Here is a 21,502-nt window from a genome sequence, read left to right as displayed (position 1 = left end):
AGCTGACTGAGATCAGATGATGTTATTATAGCTGACTGAGATCAGATGATGTTATTATAGCTGACTGAGATCAGATGATGTTATTATAACTGACTGAGATCAGATGATGTTATTATAGCTGACTGAGATCAGATGATGTTATTATAACTGACTGAGATCAGATGATGTTATTATAACTGACTGAGATCAGATGATGTTATTATAACTGACTGAGATCAGATGATGTTATTATAAGATCAGATGATGTTATTATAACTGACTGAGATCAGATGATGTTATTATAAGATCAGATGATGTTATTATAACTGACTGAGATCAGATGATGTTATTATAAGATCAGATGATGTTATTATAACTGACTGAGATCAGATGATGTTATTATAACTGACTGAGATCAGATGATGTTATTATAACTGACTGAGATCAGATGATGTTATTATAACTGACTGAGATCAGATGATGTTATTATAACTGACTGAGATCAGATGATGTTATTATAAGATCAGATGATGTTATTATAACTGACTGAGATCAGATGATGTTATTATAAGATCAGATGATGTTATTATAACTGACTGAGATCAGATGATGTTATTATAAGATCAGATGATGTTATTATAACTGACTGAGATCAGATGATGTTATTATAACTGACTGAGATTAGATGATGTTATTATAACTGACTGAGATCAGATGATGTTATTATAACTGACTGAGATCAGATGATGTTATTATAGCTGACTGAGATCAGATGATGTTATTATAGCTGACTGAGATCAGATGATGTTATTATAAGATCAGATGATGTTATTATAACTGACTGAGATCAGATGATGTTATTATAACTGACTGAGATTAGATGATGTTATTATAGCTGACTGAGATCAGATGATGTTATTATAACTGACTGAGATCAGATGATGTTATTATAAGATCAGATGATGTTATTATAACTGACTGAGATCAGATGATGTTATTATAAGATCAGATGATGTTATTATAACTGACTGAGATCAGATGATGTTATTATAACTGACTGAGATTAGATGATGTTATTATAGCTGACTGAGATCAGATGATGTTATTATAACTGACTGAGATCAGATGATGTTATTATAAGATCAGATGATGTTATTATAGCTGACTGAGATCAGATGATGTTATTATAAGATCAGATGATGTTATTATAACTGACTGAGATCAGATGATGTTATTATAACTGACTGAGATTAGATGATGTTATTATAGCTGACTGAGATCAGATGATGTTATTATAACTGACTGAGATCAGATGATGTTATTATAAGATCAGATGATGTTATTATAACTGACTGAGATCAGATGATGTTATTATAAGATCAGATGATGTTATTATAACTGACTGAGATCAGATGATGTTATTATAAGATCAGATGATGTTATTATAACTGACTGAGATCAGATGATGTTATTATAACTGACTGAGATTAGATGATGTTATTATAACTGACTGAGATCAGATGATGTTATTATAACTGACTGAGATCAGATGATGTTATTATAGCTGACTGAGATCAGATGATGTTATTATAGCTGACTGAGATCAGATGATGTTATTATAAGATCAGATGATGTTATTATAACTGACTGAGATCAGATGATGTTATTATAACTGACTGAGATTAGATGATGTTATTATAGCTGACTGAGATCAGATGATGTTATTATAACTGACTGAGATCAGATGATGTTATTATAACTGACTGAGATCAGATGATGTTATTATAACTGACTGAGATCAGATGATGTTATTATAACTGACTGAGATCAGATGATGTTATTATAGCTGACTGAGATCAGATGATGTTATTATAACTGACTGAGATCAGATGATGTTATTATAACTGACTGAGATCAGATGATGTTATTATAACTGACTGTGATCAGATGATGTTTTTATAGCTGGCTGAGATCAGACTGTTTCTGGCTGAATTCTGAATCTGCTGAAACGGTCTTTCCCCCCCAGATAAACTGAAGATAACATACAGTCGAAGCGGCGGACCAGGCGGTCAACATGTCAACAAGGGTAAACTGTGTTTTATATAGTGTTCGTTGTGAAGGTGTTCTGTCCATCTCTTGTAGTGCTGGGCGGTATGACCAAAAATCCATATCAGGGTATTTTTCAAAATGATACCAGTTTCATGATAAATGATGGTATTTTTTTCAAGCATGACTGTTAACCACATTTATGATTGAGAGAGGAAATACTGCAGTAGATTGACTTAGAATTCACTATTTTACTGTCATGGGTGAATATTGTAGAAAAAATCTACACTAGTATTATTACAGGTTTGCAAGGCTGTTTATAAAGAGGCGCTGTAGGAGCGTCAGAAATCTTGTTCATAAACGCTGCTTTATCAGGAAAGATCAAGAAAGATTGAATTGAAATAACATCGAAACTTTTCTAAAGACCGCCAGTGTCACGACACGTTCCCTAAGTTGTTAAAGCGACATACACCGTTATTGCGCTATATGAAAAAATGAATATAACAAAAAAAAACACCGGTATTCTGTATGAAGCGGTATACCGCCCAGCACTAATCACTAGTGCTGTTTATTTAAGAATCACATTTTGTCACTTAACATTCTGCAATATTTGTTTGCAGTCAGTACGAAAGCGGAGGTGCGTTTCCATGTGCAGACAGCAGAATGGATTACAGAAGAAGTTAGGAGAGAGATTCTTCTGAAGGTGAGAGTAGCACGTATAATAACATACATACATACTTTTATCTCATGCCACTGCTCATGGCAGAAATACCTGTGTCAACAGAATAAAACTCGTGTCAACAAAGCAGGAGAGTTAATTGTGACCTCAGAGATGAGCAGAAGCCAGCAGAGGAACCTTGAAGACTGTCTCCAGAAGATCTCAGAGATGATCACTGAAGCCAGTCGACAGAAGCCAGAACCATCAGTGGAGGATCTTGCTCTCAGAGCTCACAGGTTACAGAATCACAGGTTACAGAGATCACAGGTTACAGAGATCACAGGTTACAGAGATCACAGGTTACAGAGATCACAGATTACAGCGATCACAGGTACAGCGATCACAGATTACAGAGATCACAGGTTACAGAGATCACAGGTTACAGCGATCACAGGTTACAGCGATCACAGATTACAGAGATCACAGATTACAGCGATCACAGATTACAGCGATCACAGGTACAGCGATCACAGGTTACAGAGATCACAGATTACAGAGATCACAGATTACAGAATCACAGGTTACAGAGATCACAGGTTACAGCGATCACAGGTTACAGAGATCACAGGTTACAGCGATCACAGGTTACAGAGATCACAGGTTACAGAGATCACAGGTTACAGAGATCACAGATTACAGCGATCACAGGTACAGCGATCACAGGTTACAGAGATCACAGATTACAGAGATCACAGATTACAGAATCACAGGTTACAGAGATCACAGGTTACAGAATCACAGGTTACAGCGATCACAGATTACAGAGATCACAGGTTACAGAGATCACAGGTTACAGCGATCACAGATTACAGAGATCACAGGTTACAGAGATCACAGATTACAGCGATCACAGGTTACAGAGATCACAGGTTACAGCGATCACAGATTACAGAGATCACAGGTTACAGAGATCACAGATTACAGCGATCACAGGTTACAGAGATCACAGGTTACAGAGATCACAGATTACAGCGATCACAGGTTACAGAGATCACAGATTACAGAGATCACAGGTTACAGCGATCACAGGTTACAGAGATCACAGATTACAGCGATCACAGGTTACAGCGATCACAGATTACAGAGATCACAGGTTACAGCGATCACAGGTTACAGAGATCACAGATTACAGAGATCACAGGTTACAGAATCACAGGTTACAGAGCTCACAGTTTACAGAATCACAGGTTACAGAATCACAGGTTACAGAGATCACAGGTACGGCGATCACAGGTTACGGCGATCACAGGTTACGGCGATCACAGGTTACGGCGATCACAGGTTACGGCGATCACAGGTTACAGAGATCACAGATTACAGAGATAACAGATTACAGAATCACAGGTTACAGAGATCACAGGTTACAGCGATCACAGGTTACAGAGATCACAGATTACAGAATCACAGGTTACAGAGCTCACAGGTTACAGAATCACAGGTTACAGAGATCACAGATTACAGAGCTCACAGGTTACAGAATCACAGGTTACAGAGATCACAGGTTACAGCGATCACAGATTACAGAGATCACAGGTTACAGCGATCACAGGTTACAGAGATCACAGATTACAGAGATCACAGATTACAGAATCACAGGTTACAGAGATCACAGGTTACAGAGATCACAGATTACAGAGATCACAGGTTACAGAATCACAGGTTACAGAATCACAGGTTACAGAGATCACAGGTTACAGAGCTCACAGATTACAGAGCTCACAGGTTACAGAGATCACAGATTACAGAGCTCACATGTTACAGAATCACAGGTTACAGAGATCACAGATTACAGAGATCACAGGTTACAGAATCACAGGTTACAGAGATCACAGGTTACAGAATCACAGGTTACAGAGATCACAGGTTACAGAATCACAGGTTACAGAGATCACAGGTTACAGAGATCACAGGTTACAGAATCACAGGTTACAGAATCACAGGTTACAGAGATCACAGGTTACAGAGATCACAGGTTACAGAGCTCACAGATTACAGAGATCACAGGTTACAGAGATCACAGGTTACAGAATCACAGGTTACAGAATCACAGGCTACAGAGATCACAGGTTACAGAATCACCGGTTACAGAGATCACAGGTTACAGAGATCACAGGTTACAGAGATCACAGGTTACAGAATCACAGGTTACAGAATCACCGGTTACAGAGATCACAGGTTACAGAATCACAAGTTACAGAATCACAGGTTACAGAATCACAGGTTACAGAGATCACAGATTACAGCGATCACAGATTACAGAGATCACAGGTTACAGAGATCACAGATTACAGCGATCACAGGTTACAGAATCACAGGTTACAGAATCACAGGCTACAGAGATCACAGGTTACAGAATCACCGGTTACAGAGATCACAGGTTACAGAGATCACAGGTTACAGAGATCACAGGTTACAGAGATCACAGGTTACAGAATCACAGGTTACAGAATCACCGGTTACAGAGATCACAGGTTACAGAATCACAAGTTACAGAATCACAGGTTACAGAATCACAGGTTACAGAGATCACAGATTACAGCGATCACAGATTACAGCGATCACAGATTACAGCGATCACAGGATACAGCGATCACAGGTTACAGAGATCACAGATTACAGCGATCACAGATTACAGCGATCACAGATTACAGCGATCACAGATTACAGCGATCACAGATTACAGCGATCACAGGTTACAGAATCACAAGTTACAGAATCACAGGTTACAGAGATCACAGGTTACAGAGATCACAGGTTACAGAATCACAGATTACAGCGATCACAGGTTACAGCGATCACAGGTTACAGACATCACAGATTACAGCGATCACAGATTACAGCGATCACAGATTACAGCGATCACAGGTTACAGAGATCACAGGTTACAGAGATCACAGGTTACAGCGATCACAGGTTACATCGATCACAGGTTACAGCGATCACAGGTTACAGAATCACAGGTTACAGAGATCACAGGTTACACAGATTACAGCGATCACAGATTAGAGCGATCACAGGTTACAGAGATCACAGATTACAGCGATCACAGGTTACAGCGATCACAGGTTACAGCGATCACAGGTTACAGAATCACAGGTTACAGAGATCACAGGTTACAGAGATCACAGATTACAGAGATCACAGATTACAGCGATCACAGGTTACAGAATCACAAATTACAGAATCACAGGTTACAGAGGTCACAGGTTACAGAGGTCACAGGTTACAGAGATCACAGGTTACAGAGATCACAGGTTACAGAGATCACAGATTACAGCGATCACAGGTTACAGAGATCACAGGTTACAGCTATCACAGATTACAGCGATCACAGGTTACAGCGATCACAGGTTACAGCGATCACAGGTTACAGCTATCACAGGTTACAGCGATCACAGGTTACAGAATCACAGGTTACAGAGATCACAGGTTACAGAGATCACAGATTACAGAGATCACAGATTACAGCGATCACAGGTTACAGAATCACAAATTACAGAATCACAGGTTACAGAATCACAAATTACAGAATCACAGGTTACAGAATCACAAATTACAGAATCACAGGTTACAGAGGTCACAGGTTACAGAGGTCACAGGTTACAGAGGTCACAGGTTACAGAGATCACAGGTTACAGAGATCACAGGTTACAGCGATCACAGATTACAGCGATCACAGGTTACAGAGATCACAGGTTACAGCTATCACAGATTACAGCGATCACAGGTTACAGCGATCACAGGTTACAGCGATCACAGATTACAGCGATCACAGGTTACAGCGATCACAGGTTACAGCGATCACAGATTACAGCGATCACAGATTACAGAATCACAGGTTACAGAGATCACAGATTACAGCGATCACAGGTTACAGAGATCACAGATTACAGAGATCACAGATTACAGCGATCACAGGTTACAGAATCACAGGTTACAGAGATCACAGGTTACAGCGATCACAGGCTACAGCGATCACAGATGACAGAATCACAGGTTACAGAATCACAGGTTACAGAGATCACAGATTACAGAGATCACAGGTTACAGAGATCACAGATTACAGAGATCACAGGTTACAGCTATCACAGGTTACAGAGATCACAGGTTACAGAGATCACAGATTACAGAGATCACAGATTACAGAGATCACAGATTACAGAGATCACAGATTACAGAGATCACAGGTTACAGAGATCACAGGTTACAGAGATCACAGATTACAGAGATCACAGATTACAGAGATCACAGGTTACAGAATCACAGATTACAGAATCACAGGTTACAGAGATCACAGGTTACCGCGCATGAAGCACAAATGTGTCCTTCAGAGAAGGACTAATGCAACATTGTAACAATAATATTTTTGTTGTTTTTTCCAGATTAGATAAAAGAAATTTGGAAAGACTCAAACAGAAGAAGATACATGCTGCAACAAAGCAAGGACGACGAGTCGACTCTGACTGAACCCAAAATATTATTACATTTGTTCTGTATTCAAATTTTTATTAAAAAAATCACAAAATATCACACTGTAAAGTGGTGACCTTTTTGCTGTATGTAATGCATAGCATATACTTAATTATATGTCAGATTACTTTATTTAAAGATTTGAAGTGAGATCAAAGATTTGAAGTGAGATTTGATCAACTTTAAACCTGTGTTAAAGCAAAGAGCTGGTTTATACTATTCGTGTGCTTTGACTGTTAATAGAGGGCTAGACTGTTTTGTTTAGAGTTCAAGGTATTTGCATGACACTAGAAAAACCCCATTACTCATCCATGTTCGATTGCCATCTTTAAATGTGTATGAAACTTAAAATGGAATAAAATATAAAGAACTAAAAATATTATTTGTCAAATACTAAATTTCAACATGACACATTGTCTCAGATAGATTAGCAGTTTTGGTGGTTAAGTAAAATGATCCTAGCAGAGGATGGTTTCGATCCATCGACCTCTGGGTTATGGGCCCAGCACGCTTCCGCTGCGCCACTCTGCTGTTAGTATCGAATGAAGGATATCTTTGCTAATACTCATGCATACAGTCACTGACGTTCAGCGTCAGTTCACATCGGAATCAGAATTTATGCTTTGTTTTGAAAAACAAAATCAAGGTTTTCAAATTTAAATTATATTAGTATGTTTTACTTATACCTAAACCGAAGTTAAAAAATCAAATTTAAAAATCCGACCACGAAGGGACTCGAACCCTCAATCTTCTGATCCGAAGTCAGACGCCTTATCCATTAGGCCACGCGGTCGTCGTATAAAACCCGTCAACACTACAAGATTTTAATCTAACTGATTACGGTTAACCGTTTAAGATATTTTAAAACGTGACGTAAATTTTTGAAAGTTGAGCATGTTAAATAGTGCTACACTTACCAACGAGCATTTAGCGAACTTGTGTATTTTTTGTACCATGTGATGATATCAATTAGTTAGAAAGCTACCAATTAAACTTTTGAAGTAACGTTAATGGCTCATTCTAGAATTGGAGGACATTTCATGTCCCACCAATGAAATTTCTAATAATATATGTACAATATACAAAAAATGCAGTCACTGTGTAAAAAACACTTGTCCTGAGACTAAATATAAATAGACTTGAAGATTTTGTTTTTTCAAAAATATTATTGAAAATAAAAAAAGTCTCTAGTACCCACTTAAAGGGATAGTTCACCCAAAAATTAAAATTCTGTCAGTATTTACTCACCCTCATGTTGTTCCAACCCCGTAAGACCTTCGTTCATCTTCGGAACAGGAATTAATATACTTTTGATGAAATCTGAGAGCTGGATCACTCCTCCATAGGCTTCTTAAGGGATTGACACTTGCCAGCCACGAAACGTTACTAAAGACATCGTTAAAATAGTCCAAGTGACTGCAGTGGCTCAATCTTAAGTTTATCAAGTGACGAGAATACTTTATGTGTGCAGAAACAAAGAAAAATAAAGACTTTATTTCAACTATTCATTTCCTTCTCTGTGGGCCTCGAGTCAGTTAGCATAGTGTGATAGCGTAGAGCTACGTCACACGTAGGCTCACTATTGGCCGACGCTGGTCATGTGTGTGACGTACAACACAGAAGCGCTGCGCTATTACACTAGTGAACTGACTCAAGGCCCACAGAGAAGGAAATGAATAGTTGAAATAAAGTCGTTATTTTAGTTTTTTCTGCGCAAAAAAGTATTCTTGTCGTTTGATAAACTTAGGATTGAGCCACTGCAGTCACTTGGACTATTTTAACGATGTCTTTAATAACTTTTCGTGGCTGGCAAGTGTCAATCCCTTAAGAAGCCTATGGAGGAGTGATCCAGCTCTCAGATTTCATCAAAAAATATCTTAATTTGTGTCCCGAAGATGAACGAAGGTCTTACGGGGTTGGAACAACATGAGGGAGAGTAATTACAGACAGAGTTTTCATTTTTGGGTGAACTTTCCCTTTAAGTGCCATTTTTCTCTTGTCCCACCTTCTAGATGACCAAATTGAATGTTAAATACAACTGTTAAAACAATTTTTATATATCCCTTTTTTTGTATGATTTTGTTTATATATGCCTCTTTAAATTGTTAAAACTTTTTTTAAATGATAGAAATATTTCAAATAATAGAAATGTTGCAATAAAGTTATGTCCCACAACATATGTGCAACCCTGTTACGGAAACATATTTATCCTGGCAGAAGAAGAAAAAAAATTGCCTAAACTGTCCTCCAACTCTGGAATGACCCTAATAAAGTAATAAAGTTTTGTTTTTACTCTAATAATAGGCTCGTTTGAGATGCCAAACGCCTCAGAGTGAAAGCTGAAGAAAGTTAGCAGCCAGTGGAGTCGCTTCTAGTGGATCAGATCCAGAAATGTAACCTGCTTTAGCTTGAGATTTTCAAGCGACCTGTCCTGAATATGATCCTAACTGCGTCACCTTGACATCAGAAGTTGGACCACACTCAGTCAAGACACATTTCTAATTGGTTTCTCATCGGTTCTGCGCAGAATTTGCTTATCTCAAACGAGACCGATCCTTAAGCCGTTTAAAGTAATACATTTCAGCTCAAAATACACCCTGATAATTTATTATAGCTAGTCAAATTTGCCACTTCACCACTTTTTGGGTGTGAGCAAAAACGCCGTTTTTGTGTGTCCCTTTAAATGCAAATGAGCTGCAGCTCCGCCTCCGTTCAGAAGAGGGCGGAGTCTTTACACGAGCTTCAGAAACTCCAGCAATAACAAAACAGGCCAATCTCACTCATCCAGAATCCCAGAATAACCAGTAGCGAGTGCAGCCTTACGGAGAGACTCAGGAAGAGTTTCACTTTTGGACCACCTGGACGTTTCTAATTGTTAGTGGAGACATTTATGTAGATGTTGTGGAGTTACATTGATTCATCTGATCGACTTAAACACGGAAAAAGTCAGATTTTCATGATATGTCCCCTTTAATTTACAAGTGTAATCATTTTTGTGACTGAACTTTTGTCAAAAATGTCAATGTCAACAGATGTCAAAAATAAAGACCCTCTGTGGAACAATATTGTAAAACAATAAAACATACTTTTTATTGGCACTGTATATATTGATAATGTTAAAGAGTCCATATGTTTGTTTGTTTCTTTCAAGCTTTTAACAGTAACAAGGATCCCAAACCAATTACTTTAATATACTATAAACAACAGGATACAGTTGATACACTATTCAGCTCCAGAAGCAATATTATCAGAAGAGAAACGGGAAAGTGTCAGTGTTTATCGGCCAGCCTCTGCAGCAGAGCGATGATGGTGTCCTGCTTGGAGGAGATGAGCTCGAGCGCAGTGGCCATCCTGGTCATAGCATCGGCCTCGGCCCGCGCGGATCTCTCCCTGCGCCGCTCCCGCGCATCTGTCCTGCGCTGATGCTGCTCGTCTGAACGCGCGCGCTCCTCCTGACCGCGGAGGAAGCAGCGCAGGAGTTCGGTGCGTTCCTCGGCCGGCCCGGAGCCCAGGCGGAGCTGAGCCGGAGCCAAGCCGATCCCGTGCTGCTGAGCGGAGTCGAGCCGGAGCTGAGCCGGAGCCAAGCCGATCCCGTGCTGCTGAGCGGAGCCAAGCCGGAGCTGCCGGAGCCTTGAGCGTCTCGGAGCCGGGCGGATCATCGGCTTCGGCAGAGCGGAGTCAGTGCTGACCTCGCACCGCACCGGCACCAGCGCCGGGATCTGGGAAGAGGTCGGGATCTGGGAAGAGGTCGGGATCGGGGAAGAGGTCGGGATCGGGGAAGAGGTCGGGATCGGGGAAGAGGTTGGCATGATCCCGGTGGGAAGCAGACGAGGAGCCGCCGCAGGAACACTGCTGGATGGAGGATCCTCGGATTTTACAGCTGCTTTGGCTGTAGTTGCGAATCCAACAAGAGTGGCTGAAGCAGGGCCTCGCTGAACAATATTAGTCTTTCCTAATATGTTATCCATCATCTGTGATTAACAAACAGAACAGAACAGAACAGTAAAGATCATTGAGTCACACTGTGATACCACCATCACACTGTTTTTATGATCATGATCATGATCAAACGGTGTTGTTCTAAGGGTAAACTACTGTACTCAACATTTACATTTTATTCTTCAGGTATTTATGGTTATTCAAGTATTTCAGGCCATTACGGTTTCTAAAAAGGACTGTATTTGAGACTCTTACAATAATATGATTTCTTGAATTGAGAATATAGGGAATTCCTGGAGCAGTCATGTGATAAAAACATGCTGGAAGCTTAATGAAATGAAAATGCATTATTATTAATCTCTTACTTCGAAGTACTCCCACGAGGTCTTGGTTTGGCCTACACACAGCAAGCTGCGATCTTTAACTCTCTTGTACGTCACGATGAGGTTATTCCATTTCCTGCGAATCTTCTCGACAGGTAAGGAGTGACCGTGACCTTCCAGCTCTTTCTGGACGCTCTGGAAGAGCAGCGACCGCTCTCTGGCGCTGTAAACGTCCCAGCACCTCTGCATCGCCTCGATCAGGAGCACAATGGCACCGTGGTTAAACTCAGACGAGGTGGAAACCGCCTCAATCCCGCCAACACCTGCTGGTTTAGAGAAGGCAATACAATGTCAAATCAAATCATTTCACTTTTTATGTAAACATCAAAATCAGCACATTATCTAGTTCATTTACAAATACTATGGCTGCACAACACTTCATGAAATATGATGTAAATGTTTCATAACATACTGACCGTGTGAGACTTTGTTGTCTTTGTTGTTAAAAATTGCTGACGATGATAAAGCATTGTTAACACTGATGGGATCTGTGACCACAAACACAATGAAGAACGTGAAATATCAATGTGTAAACATGAGGAAACATGATTAATCGAACAGTTCTATCAGAAACAAACAGTTCTGAGATCGAGAATCAAAATATCATAGCACTTGTTTGTTTAAAGGTGACAAATTATGCCCCTTTTTACAAGATGTAATATATATCTATGGTGTCTCCAGAATGTGTCTGTGAAATATCAGCTCAAAATACCAGATCATTTATTATAGCTTGTCAAATTTGCCCTTTTTGGGTGTGAACAGAAACGCGCCGTTTTTGTGTGTTGCTTTAAATGCAAATGAGCTGCAGCTCCGCCTCCTTTCAGAAGAGGGCGGAGTCTTTATACGAGTTTCAGAAACTCCGGCAATAACAAAACAGGCCAATCTCACTCATCCAGAATCCCAGAATAACCAGTAGCGAGTGCAGCCTTACGGAGAGACTCAGGAAGAGTTTCTGAATGTTAGTGGAGACATTTATGTAGTTGTTGTGGAGTTACACTGATCATCTCATCATCATGTTGAACTTCTACACAAGTGTCCACAGTTCCTGAGGTGTTTATAAGACAGCGGTGACATGTTCTGGTCAATAGTGTTCAGTGCTCGTCTGTGCTCAACGACCGAACAGTTTCAGGCTTTGCTGGATCTTCTGCCGGTGCGTTAGAACTGGTCTCTGTTGCCGCTAGAGAAACCAAATGTCGACGCCGTGGGTGTAAACGTGCAGATTAAGGGCCGGTAATATTATAAACGTGCAGATTAAGGGCCGGTAATATTATAAACGTGCAGATTAAGGGCCGGTAATATTATAAACGTGCAGATTAAGGGCCGGTATTATTATAAACGTGCAGATTAAGGGCCGGTAATATTATAAACGTGGAGATTAAGGGCCGGTAATATTATACACGTGCAGATTAAGGGCTGGTAATATTATAAACGTGCAGATTAAGGGCCGGTAATATTATACACGTGCAGATTAAGGGCTGGTAATATTATAAACGTGCAGATTAAGGGCTGGTAATATTATACACGTGCAGATTAAGGGCTGGTAATATTATAAACGTGCAGATTAAGGGCTGGTAATATTATAAACGTGCAGATTAAGAGCCGGTAATATTATAAACGTGCAGATTAAGAGCCGGTAATATTATACACGTGCAGATTAAGAGCCGGTAATATTATAAACGTGCAGATTAAGAGCCGGTAATATTATACACGTGCAGATTAAGAGCCGGTAATATTATAAACGTGCAGATTAAGGGCTGGTAATATTATAAACGTGCAGATTAAGAGCCGGTAATATTATAAACGTGCAGATTAAGAGCCGGTAATATTATAAACGTGCAGATTAAGGGCTGGTAATATTATAAACGTGCAGATTAAGAGCCGGTAATATTATAAACGTGCAGATTAAGGGCTGGTAATATTATAAACGTGCAGATTAAGAGCCGGTAATATTATACACGTGCAGATTAAGAGCCGGTAATATTATAAACGTGCAGATTAAGAGCCGGTAATATTATACACGTGCAGATTAAGAGCCGGTAATATTATAAACGTGCAGATTAAGGGCTGGTAATATTATAAACGTGCAGATTAAGAGCCGGTAATATTATAAACGTGCAGATTAAGGTCTGGTAATATTATAAACGTGCAGATTAAGAGCCGGTAATATTATAAACGTGCAGATTAAGAGCCGGTTATATTATAAACTTGCAGATTAAGAGCCGGTAATATTATAAACGTGCAGATTAAGAGCCGGTAATATTATAAACTTGCAGATTAAGGGCCGGTAATATTATAAACGTGCAGATTAAGGGCCGGTAATATTATAAACGTGCAGATTAAGGGCCAGTAATATTATAAACGTGCAGATTAAGGGACGGTAATATTATAAACCTGCAGATTAAGGGCCGGTAATATTATAAATTTGCAGATTAAGAGCCGGTAATATTATAAACTTGCAGATTAAGAGCCGGTAATATTATAAACGTGCAGATTAAGAGCCGGTAATATTATAAACTTGCAGATTAAGGGCCGGTAATATTATAAACGTGCAGATTAAGGGCCGGTAATATTATAAACGTGCAGATTAAGAGCCGGTAATATTATAAACGTGCAGATTAAGGGCCGGTAATATTATAAATTTGCAGATTAAGGGCCGGTAATATTATAAACTTGCAGATTAAGAGCCGGTAATATTATAAACGTGCAGATTAAGGGCCGGTAATATTATAAACGTGCAGATTAAGGGCCGGTAATATTATAAACGTGGAGATTAAGGGCCGGTAATATTATACACGTGCAGATTAAGGGCTGGTAATATTATAAACGTGCAGATTAAGGGCTGGTAATATTATAAACGTGCAGATTAAGAGCCGGTAATATTATAAACGTGCAGATTAAGAGCCGGTAATATTATACACGTGCAGATTAAGAGCCGGTAATATTATACACGTGCAGATTAAGAGCCGGTAATATTATAAACGTGCAGATTAAGAGCCGGTAATATTATACACGTGCAGATTAAGAGCCGGTAATATTATAAACGTGCAGATTAAGGGCTGGTAATATTATAAACGTGCAGATTAAGGGCTGGTAATATTATAAACGTGCAGATTAAGGGCTGGTAATATTATACACGTGCAGATTAAGGGCTGGTAATATTATAAACGTGCAGATTACGGGCTGGTAATATTATAAACGTGCAGATTAAGGGCTGGTAATATTATACACGTGCAGATTAAGGGCTGGTAATATTATACACGTGCAGATTACGGGCAGGTAATATTATAAACGTGCAGATTAAGGGCTGGTAATATTATACACGTGCAGATTAAGGGCTGGTAATATTATAAACGTGCAGATTACGGGCTGGTAATATTATAAACGTGCAGATTAAGGGCTGGTAATATTATACACGTGCAGATTAAGGGCTGGTAATATTATACACGTGCAGATTACGGGCAGGTAATATTATAAACGTGCAGATTAAGGGCTGGTAATATTATACACGTGCAGATTAAGAGCCGGTTATATTATAAACTTGCAGATTAAGAGCCGGTAATATTATAAACGTGCAGATTAAGAGCCGGTAATATTATAAACTTGCAGATTAAGGGCCGGTAATATTATAAACGTGCAGATTAAGAGCCGGTAATATTATAAACTTGCAGATTAAGAGCCGGTAATATTATAAACTTGCAGATTAAGAGCCGGTAATATTATAAACGTGCAGATTAAGAGCCGGTAATATTATAAACTTGCAGATTAAGAGCCGGTAATATTATAAACGTGCAGATTAAGGGCCGGTAATATTATAAATTTGCAGATTAAGAGCCGGTAATATTATAAATTTGCAGATTAAGAGCCGGTAATATTATAAATTTGCAGATTAAGAGCCGGTAATATTATAAATTTGCAGATTAAGAGCCGGTAATATTATAAATTTGCAGATTAAGGGACGGTAATATTATAAACGTGCAGATTAAGAGCCGGTAATATTATAAATATTATAAATTTGCCCTTAATCAGATTAAGAGCCGGTAATATTATAAACTTGCAGATTAAGGGCCGGTAATATTATAAACTTGCAGATTAAGAGCCGGTAATATTATAAACTTGCAGATTAAGAGCCGGTAATATTATAAACTTGCAGATTAAGGGCCGGTAATATTATAAACTTGCAGATTAAGAGCCGGTAATATTATAAACTTGCAGATTAAGAGCCGGTAATATTATAAACTTGCAGATTAAGGGCCGGTAATATTATAAACTTGCAGATTAAGAGCCGGTAATATTATAAACTTGCAGATTAAGGGCCGGTAATATTATAAACTTGCAGATTAAGAGCCGGTAATATTATAAACTTGCAGATTAAGGGCCGGTAATATTATAAACTTGCAGATTAAGAGCCGGTAATATTATAAACGTGCAGATTAAGAGCCGGTAATATTATAAATTTGCAGATTAAGGGCCGGTAATATTATAAACGTGCAGATTAAGAGCCGGTAATATTATAAACTTGCAGATTAAGGGCCGGTAATATTATAAACTTGCAGATTAAGAGCCGGTAATATTATAAATTTGCAGATTAAGGGCCGGTAATATTATAAACGTGCAGATTAAGGGCCGGTAATATTATAAACTTGCAGATTAAGAGCCGGTAATATTATAAACTTGCAGATTAAGGGCCGGTAATATTATAAACTTGCAGATTAAGAGCCGGTAATATTATAAACGTGCAGATTAAGAGCCGGTAATATTATAAATTTGCAGATTAAGGGCCGGTAATATTATAAACGTGCAGATTAAGAGCCGGTAATATTATAAACTTGCAGATTAAGAGCCGGTAATATTATAAATTTGCAGATTAAGGGCCGGTAATATTATAAACGTGCAGATTAAGAGCCGGTAATATTATAAACTTGCAGATTAAGGGCCGGTAATATTATAAACTTGCAGATTAAGAGCCGGTAATATTATAAACTTGCAGATTAAGGGCCGGTAATATTATAAACTTGCAGATTAAGAGCCGGTAATATTATAAACTTGCAGATTAAGGGCCGGTAATATTATAAACTTGCAGATTAAGAGCCGGTAATATTATAAACTTGCAGATTAAGAGCCGGTAATATTATAAACTTGCAGATTAAGGGCCGGTAATATTATAAACTTGCAGATTAAGAGCCGGTAATATTATAAACTTGCAGATTAAGGGCCGGTAATATTATAAACGTGCAGATTAAGAGCCGGTAATATTATAAACGTGCAGATTAAGGGCCGGTAATATTATAAACGTGCAGATTAAGAGCCGGTAATATTATAAACGTGCAGATTAAGGGCCGGTAATATTATAAACGTGCAGATTAAGAGCCGGTAATATTATAAACGTGCAGATTAAGGGCCGGTAATATTATAAACTTGCAGATTAAGAGCCGGTAATATTATAAACGTGCAGATTAAGAGCCGGTAATATTATAAACGTGCAGATTAAGAGCCGGTAATATTATAAACGTGCAGATTAAGAGCCGGTAATATTATAAACTTGCAGATTAAGAGCCGGTAATATTATAAACTTGCAGATTAAGAGCCGGTAATATTATAAACTTGCAGATTAAGGGCCGGTAATATTATAAACGTGCAGATTAAGGGCCGGTAATATTATAAACGTGCAGAGTAAGGGCCGGTAATATTATAAACGTGCAGATTAAGGGCCGGTAATATTATAAACGTGCAGATTAAGAGCCGGTAATATTATAAACTTGCAGATTAAGAGCCGGTAATATTATAAACTTGCAGATTAAGGGCCAGTAATATTATAAACGTGCAGATTAAGGGCCAGTAATATTATAAACGTGCAGATTAAGGGCCGGTAATATTATAAACTTGCAGATTAAGGGCCGGTAATATTATAAGAAGATCCTCTTCATACGTCAGAAGTAGAGAAATCTGTTCTTCTTTGTCATGCTTGCAGAGAAAGACTCACCAGAACAGAGTTACTGGGTTTCACTTTTCATGTTTTCTGGGTTGGTAGAAACTCTCGATTATAGCACTTACACACGGGAAAAGTCAGTGCATAAGGTCTGTTAGCTACTCATTCATGAAGCATTGCAAACAATGCCACCAAATAAGAAAACACAATATAAAATGAGTGATTAAAATCAGTAAATTTATGCATATATAAGTTGTTCGATAGTGTAGGGAAACCGACTTCATTACAAGTCAAGTCACCTTAATTTATATAGTTCTTTTAACAATACAGATTGTTTCAAAGCAGCTTTAAAGTGATAATAGGACATTAAAGTAAGTAACAGAGGTGGTTTTGGCTTTACAGCAGTTCCGGAATAAAGTTATTGTCCAGATAGATGAATTTAGTTTTGATTGATTCACTTCATTGATTACAGATCACTCAAAATTGTAATGTAGACATTTTCTGTAAAGCTGCTTTGAAACAGTATTGTGAAAAGTGCTATACAAATAAATGTGAATTTAATTAAATTAAATTGACTACATAGTTTGCCATGAGCTTTTCTGGCAAATTTCTTGTTTCCAAGGTAGTCTCTGATTGGTAGAACTCTCTTAAGGATTTTGGGTAGTGCAGTTTGTTCTTCACAGGACACATGAATATAGCTCAAAGCACACTGGCTTGTGCTGAGGTATATACTATTATTAACCTCAGAGATTTTGGTAAGTCAATCTCGAAATATTTATGTTATGCTTATATAACACCTCTCTATGAATAAATTAATTAGTTCTAGTCTAATAAAGTCTCTATATTGAGCAGACAGTAGCCAACTTTACTGAAGAATACCGCCAGATTCACTAACTCTCGAACTCACAGAGCAGAAGCGGCGCGGCGGGCTCGCGCTGAGAGGATGCGCGCGCAGATCTCGAGCCCGCAGGCGTGAGGTCATCATTCCCGAGCGGAGACTCCATCATCATTCCCGGATAAACCTCCTGAAGTTTCACAACTCTCCTGAGCTCAGAGCAGTCAAATCCCGCTCACATGTTGAGCAACTTCCAGTACACTATGACGGAAGTTGTAGAGAAATGATTTGGCCAGTGCAATCCGAGCGACTGTTTATAAAGATTTCAGATCAAGTGTAATGGCTGCGCTCCTCCACATGTAACTGCGCAACTCTGCTGCGCATGTGTCTCGCGCCATTGGCTGCTGGCCGCCTGCGTCACACACACGCGCAGTCTCTGCAGACGCACATCGCAGACACGAACACACTAAAGATACGCGCTCTTAGACCTGTGAGATCATTCATTGGTGTAACATCTTTACTTTGTACTCAGTCGGAGGGCTTGTACAAAACGTGGGTATTTATAGAAAATTATATATTTTTTGCGATTATGTCACCAAAATTATGTATCCTCGTCTCTAACCAAACACGCATTTCTCGGTTAATGTTTACTGTTCAGTCAGTCGGCCATACAGATACATCTTAAATGGTCACATTAGTTTGCAGGGAGTATTGGTTGTTTATTTTACTCCTAAAAGGTTAAGAATCAGAACTTTAATATTAATCAAAAGCATTGTTACTTCCAGGTTTAAAGTAGTCCTGCATGTAGGCTATACTTCCATATTCTCAAAGTGAAATTAGACTTTAGAGCCCCTGCTGTATATTTTTGTATTCATTTTGTATAGGATGATATGACATATTTTGTTGTTTATTTGGTGCAGTAATGCAAGAACTGCCTCCAGGTGGCGCTGTGGACTAATGGTGTCAGTAATGAGGGAAAACTTGGACCTGTAGCGCTGTACTTTATATCCACAGTGCTTTACACATTTATTAGACCACCTGTCATAATAAACAGAAAACACAAATTTTATAGGAATCTGTCAAAAACTTGTTTAAAACTAAAAAATAAATTGTCATTTTTTAGGCAAATTTTAAACTGAAACAACTAAATACTCTTTATTCACACATAACACACACACACACAAAAAACAATATTTATTATGGCATCCTTTGGCCTTTATAACAGCTTTCATTCTTGCTGGCATTGTTTTTACAGTACTTTTCCACAGTCTCTGTTGTTATTGACTTCCAAATAGTTTCTAGTTTTTCCAAAAGACTTGCTTTTGTTGAAACTTTTGTGCAATCTATCTTTAAATTTGTTCAATAGGATTTAAGTCGGGACTTTGACTTGGCCAACTGTGACTAAAGAGCTCCACATACTGGTGGATTTACTGTTACAAAAACATAATAAATTATTTTGGTAATCATCACTGTGATGTCTGTCATATGATGCATGACATAAAACACAAGACGAGATGACTATGCAGACTCACATCAGGCTTTTTACTGAACAAAGCTCGACGGCAGAGAATCCAGACACAACCAAAACAACCCAGAGCGAGCATTTTGAACAGACCTCAATAATGGAACAGAGATATCTGCTCTGCTAGATATACAACAACCAATACTGTTAGTTTAGGGCGGCTGTGGCACAAACCTTATATTGGGTGCTGGTCTAATTACTTTGTTAAGGATTGTATATCTAAATCCTAAATATGAATTACACAATAAAATTTGAATTACTTACTGTAACTGCTTTTAATTGTGTTTTCACACAACTATAGCACAAAACATGTCCCAAAAGAAGCATGTTTTTTTTTCATACCTATTTGTTTTCACTAATTATGGCTATTGTTGCAAACTTTGGTCGCATGGCTTGAGTGAGATTTAAAATTTTGCCTTAATGCAAATTACCCAAATACTTCAACCTTGAGTTGTACTATCCACTAAGAACTCTTAGATCATCTACTGAAAAAGTATTCACTATCCCTCGCTCTCGCTTGAAAACGAAAGGTGATAGAGCTTTTTCCGTTTTGGGTCCGAGGCTGTGGAATTCGTTACCTCAATATGTTAGGTCAGCTTCCTCTTTATATGCATTCAAGTCAGCTTTGAAAACACATCTTTTTTCTCAGGCGTACTCATAACTGAGGATATGTAGCCTTAGTGAGTTAAAATTTTATACTATGAAATTTTGTACGATGTTTGTTTTTATTGTGTTTTAATTGTGTTTTTGTGAAGCACCTTGGTCAGCAGAAATGCTGTTTTAAGGTGCTATATAAATAAAAGTGACCTTGACCTTGACCTTGACCTATAATTATCAAGCTTTTATATTTATTATACAAACACAAATATACAAGCTTGATAATAATTATAATTCATGTAAACTTTACATCTGAAGTCAACTGTATATACATTCAGTAATTAGTAGCTAACGTTAATCAGTAACTTAATTCAAATATATATTTGACTTCAGATGTAAAAGTTTACATGAATTATAATTCTTATCAAGCTTGTATATTTGTGTTCAGTTATTTCACTGTAATGGCAATGAAAATAACCTATTGCCATAAAATTAACAAAAATATACATACAGTACACACACACACACACACACACACACAAGCAAACAGGCATACTGCTTGTGCTATTACCATTAATTAATGAATCAATAGATACACACAGACACATGCATATGTATCTCTATTGATTCATTCATTTTTATTCATCAATGGTAATATCACAAGCAAATAAATAGCTTTTTCCTTGCCAAAAATCGACACCTGTCATTGTTCATAGGTGTGTGTGTTTTCTGAGGTAAAATGTATTAGGTAATGTATTAGGTAAATAAATGATAATTAGGTATTAGGTAAATAAACAGAAAGCAGAACTAAAAACATAGCGCGACGTTGGTGCAGTCAGTGGAATGAATTTGGCGCTTTAAATTTTCGCGCTGTTATGACAGCGTATGTCACGTGACAATTATAACATGCCGCATGTATAACGGACTCCATTCATACTACCTATTCATACTATATAGAACGTACTTTTTTAACGGTTGAGAAGTACGTTCTTATTTGAATGTAGTACCTACTCACATAGTACGCGATTTCGGACGCAGCCTATGATTATGATTCAGGCAGTATTACAGGTCAGAGGTCAGATTGGAT

The 21,502-nt window shown here is 38.2% G+C and overlaps 2 protein-coding genes, 1 long non-coding RNA gene and 1 other non-coding gene across 7 annotated transcripts in view; 2 read left to right on the top strand and 2 right to left on the bottom strand.

Moving 5' to 3' along the window:
* The window catches only part of mrpl58 (mitochondrial ribosomal protein L58), a 7,881-nt gene extending 611 nt beyond the window's left edge, over positions 1 to 7,270 (top strand). Inside the window, exons 3-6 of the mRNA XM_077232172.1 lie at positions 2,006 to 2,065; positions 2,646 to 2,728; positions 2,810 to 2,979; positions 7,126 to 7,270. Of these exons, the coding sequence (XP_077088287.1) occupies positions 2,006 to 2,065; positions 2,646 to 2,728; positions 2,810 to 2,979; positions 7,126 to 7,210 (398 nt within the window). The 3' untranslated portion in view covers positions 7,211 to 7,270. The remainder of the gene's footprint in view (positions 1 to 2,005; positions 2,066 to 2,645; positions 2,729 to 2,809; positions 2,980 to 7,125) is intronic.
* On the top strand, positions 4,307 to 4,764 carry LOC143740092 (uncharacterized). Of its 2 annotated transcripts, none has more exons than XR_013204737.1 (3): positions 4,307 to 4,387; positions 4,418 to 4,465; positions 4,684 to 4,764. It is a non-coding gene; the product is annotated as an uncharacterized LOC143740092 (long non-coding RNA). The 2 variants fall into 2 exon arrangements; XR_013204738.1 differs by having other exon boundaries at positions 4,418 to 4,497; positions 4,700 to 4,763.
* Positions 7,271 to 7,933: 663 nt separating the features above from the next.
* On the bottom strand, positions 7,934 to 8,006 carry trnar-ucg (transfer RNA arginine (anticodon UCG)). Its single transcript has one exon. It is a non-coding gene; the product is annotated as a tRNA-Arg (tRNA).
* Positions 8,007 to 10,164: 2,158 nt separating this feature from the next.
* Positions 10,165 to 18,671, bottom strand: LOC143740090 (uncharacterized). Of its 3 annotated transcripts, XM_077232171.1 has the most exons (5): positions 18,369 to 18,608; positions 11,952 to 12,023; positions 11,518 to 11,801; positions 10,979 to 11,184; positions 10,279 to 10,942 (listed from the first exon to the last, which is right to left on the bottom strand). In XM_077232171.1, exons 1-5 carry the CDS (start codon positions 18,469 to 18,471, stop codon positions 10,483 to 10,485), a joined length of 1,125 nt encoding a protein of 374 aa, XP_077088286.1. In that variant the 5' UTR covers positions 18,472 to 18,608; the 3' UTR covers positions 10,279 to 10,482. The 3 variants fall into 3 exon arrangements, with proteins under 3 accessions (XP_077088283.1, XP_077088286.1, XP_077088284.1); XM_077232168.1 differs by having other exon boundaries at positions 10,165 to 11,184; positions 18,369 to 18,670; XM_077232169.1 differs by having other exon boundaries at positions 10,279 to 11,184; positions 11,518 to 11,798; positions 18,369 to 18,671.
* Positions 18,672 to 21,502: the final 2,831 nt, after the last annotated feature.

This window comes from Siphateles boraxobius, unplaced genomic scaffold (assembly GCF_051911475.1).
Source record: "Siphateles boraxobius isolate OS27281-9 unplaced genomic scaffold, OSU_SipBor_1 166, whole genome shotgun sequence".
Taxonomy (NCBI): Eukaryota; Metazoa; Chordata; class Actinopteri; order Cypriniformes; family Leuciscidae; genus Siphateles; species Siphateles boraxobius.
Note: the sequence above shows the minus strand (reverse complement) of the source record. Positions and strands in the feature narration are given on the sequence as shown.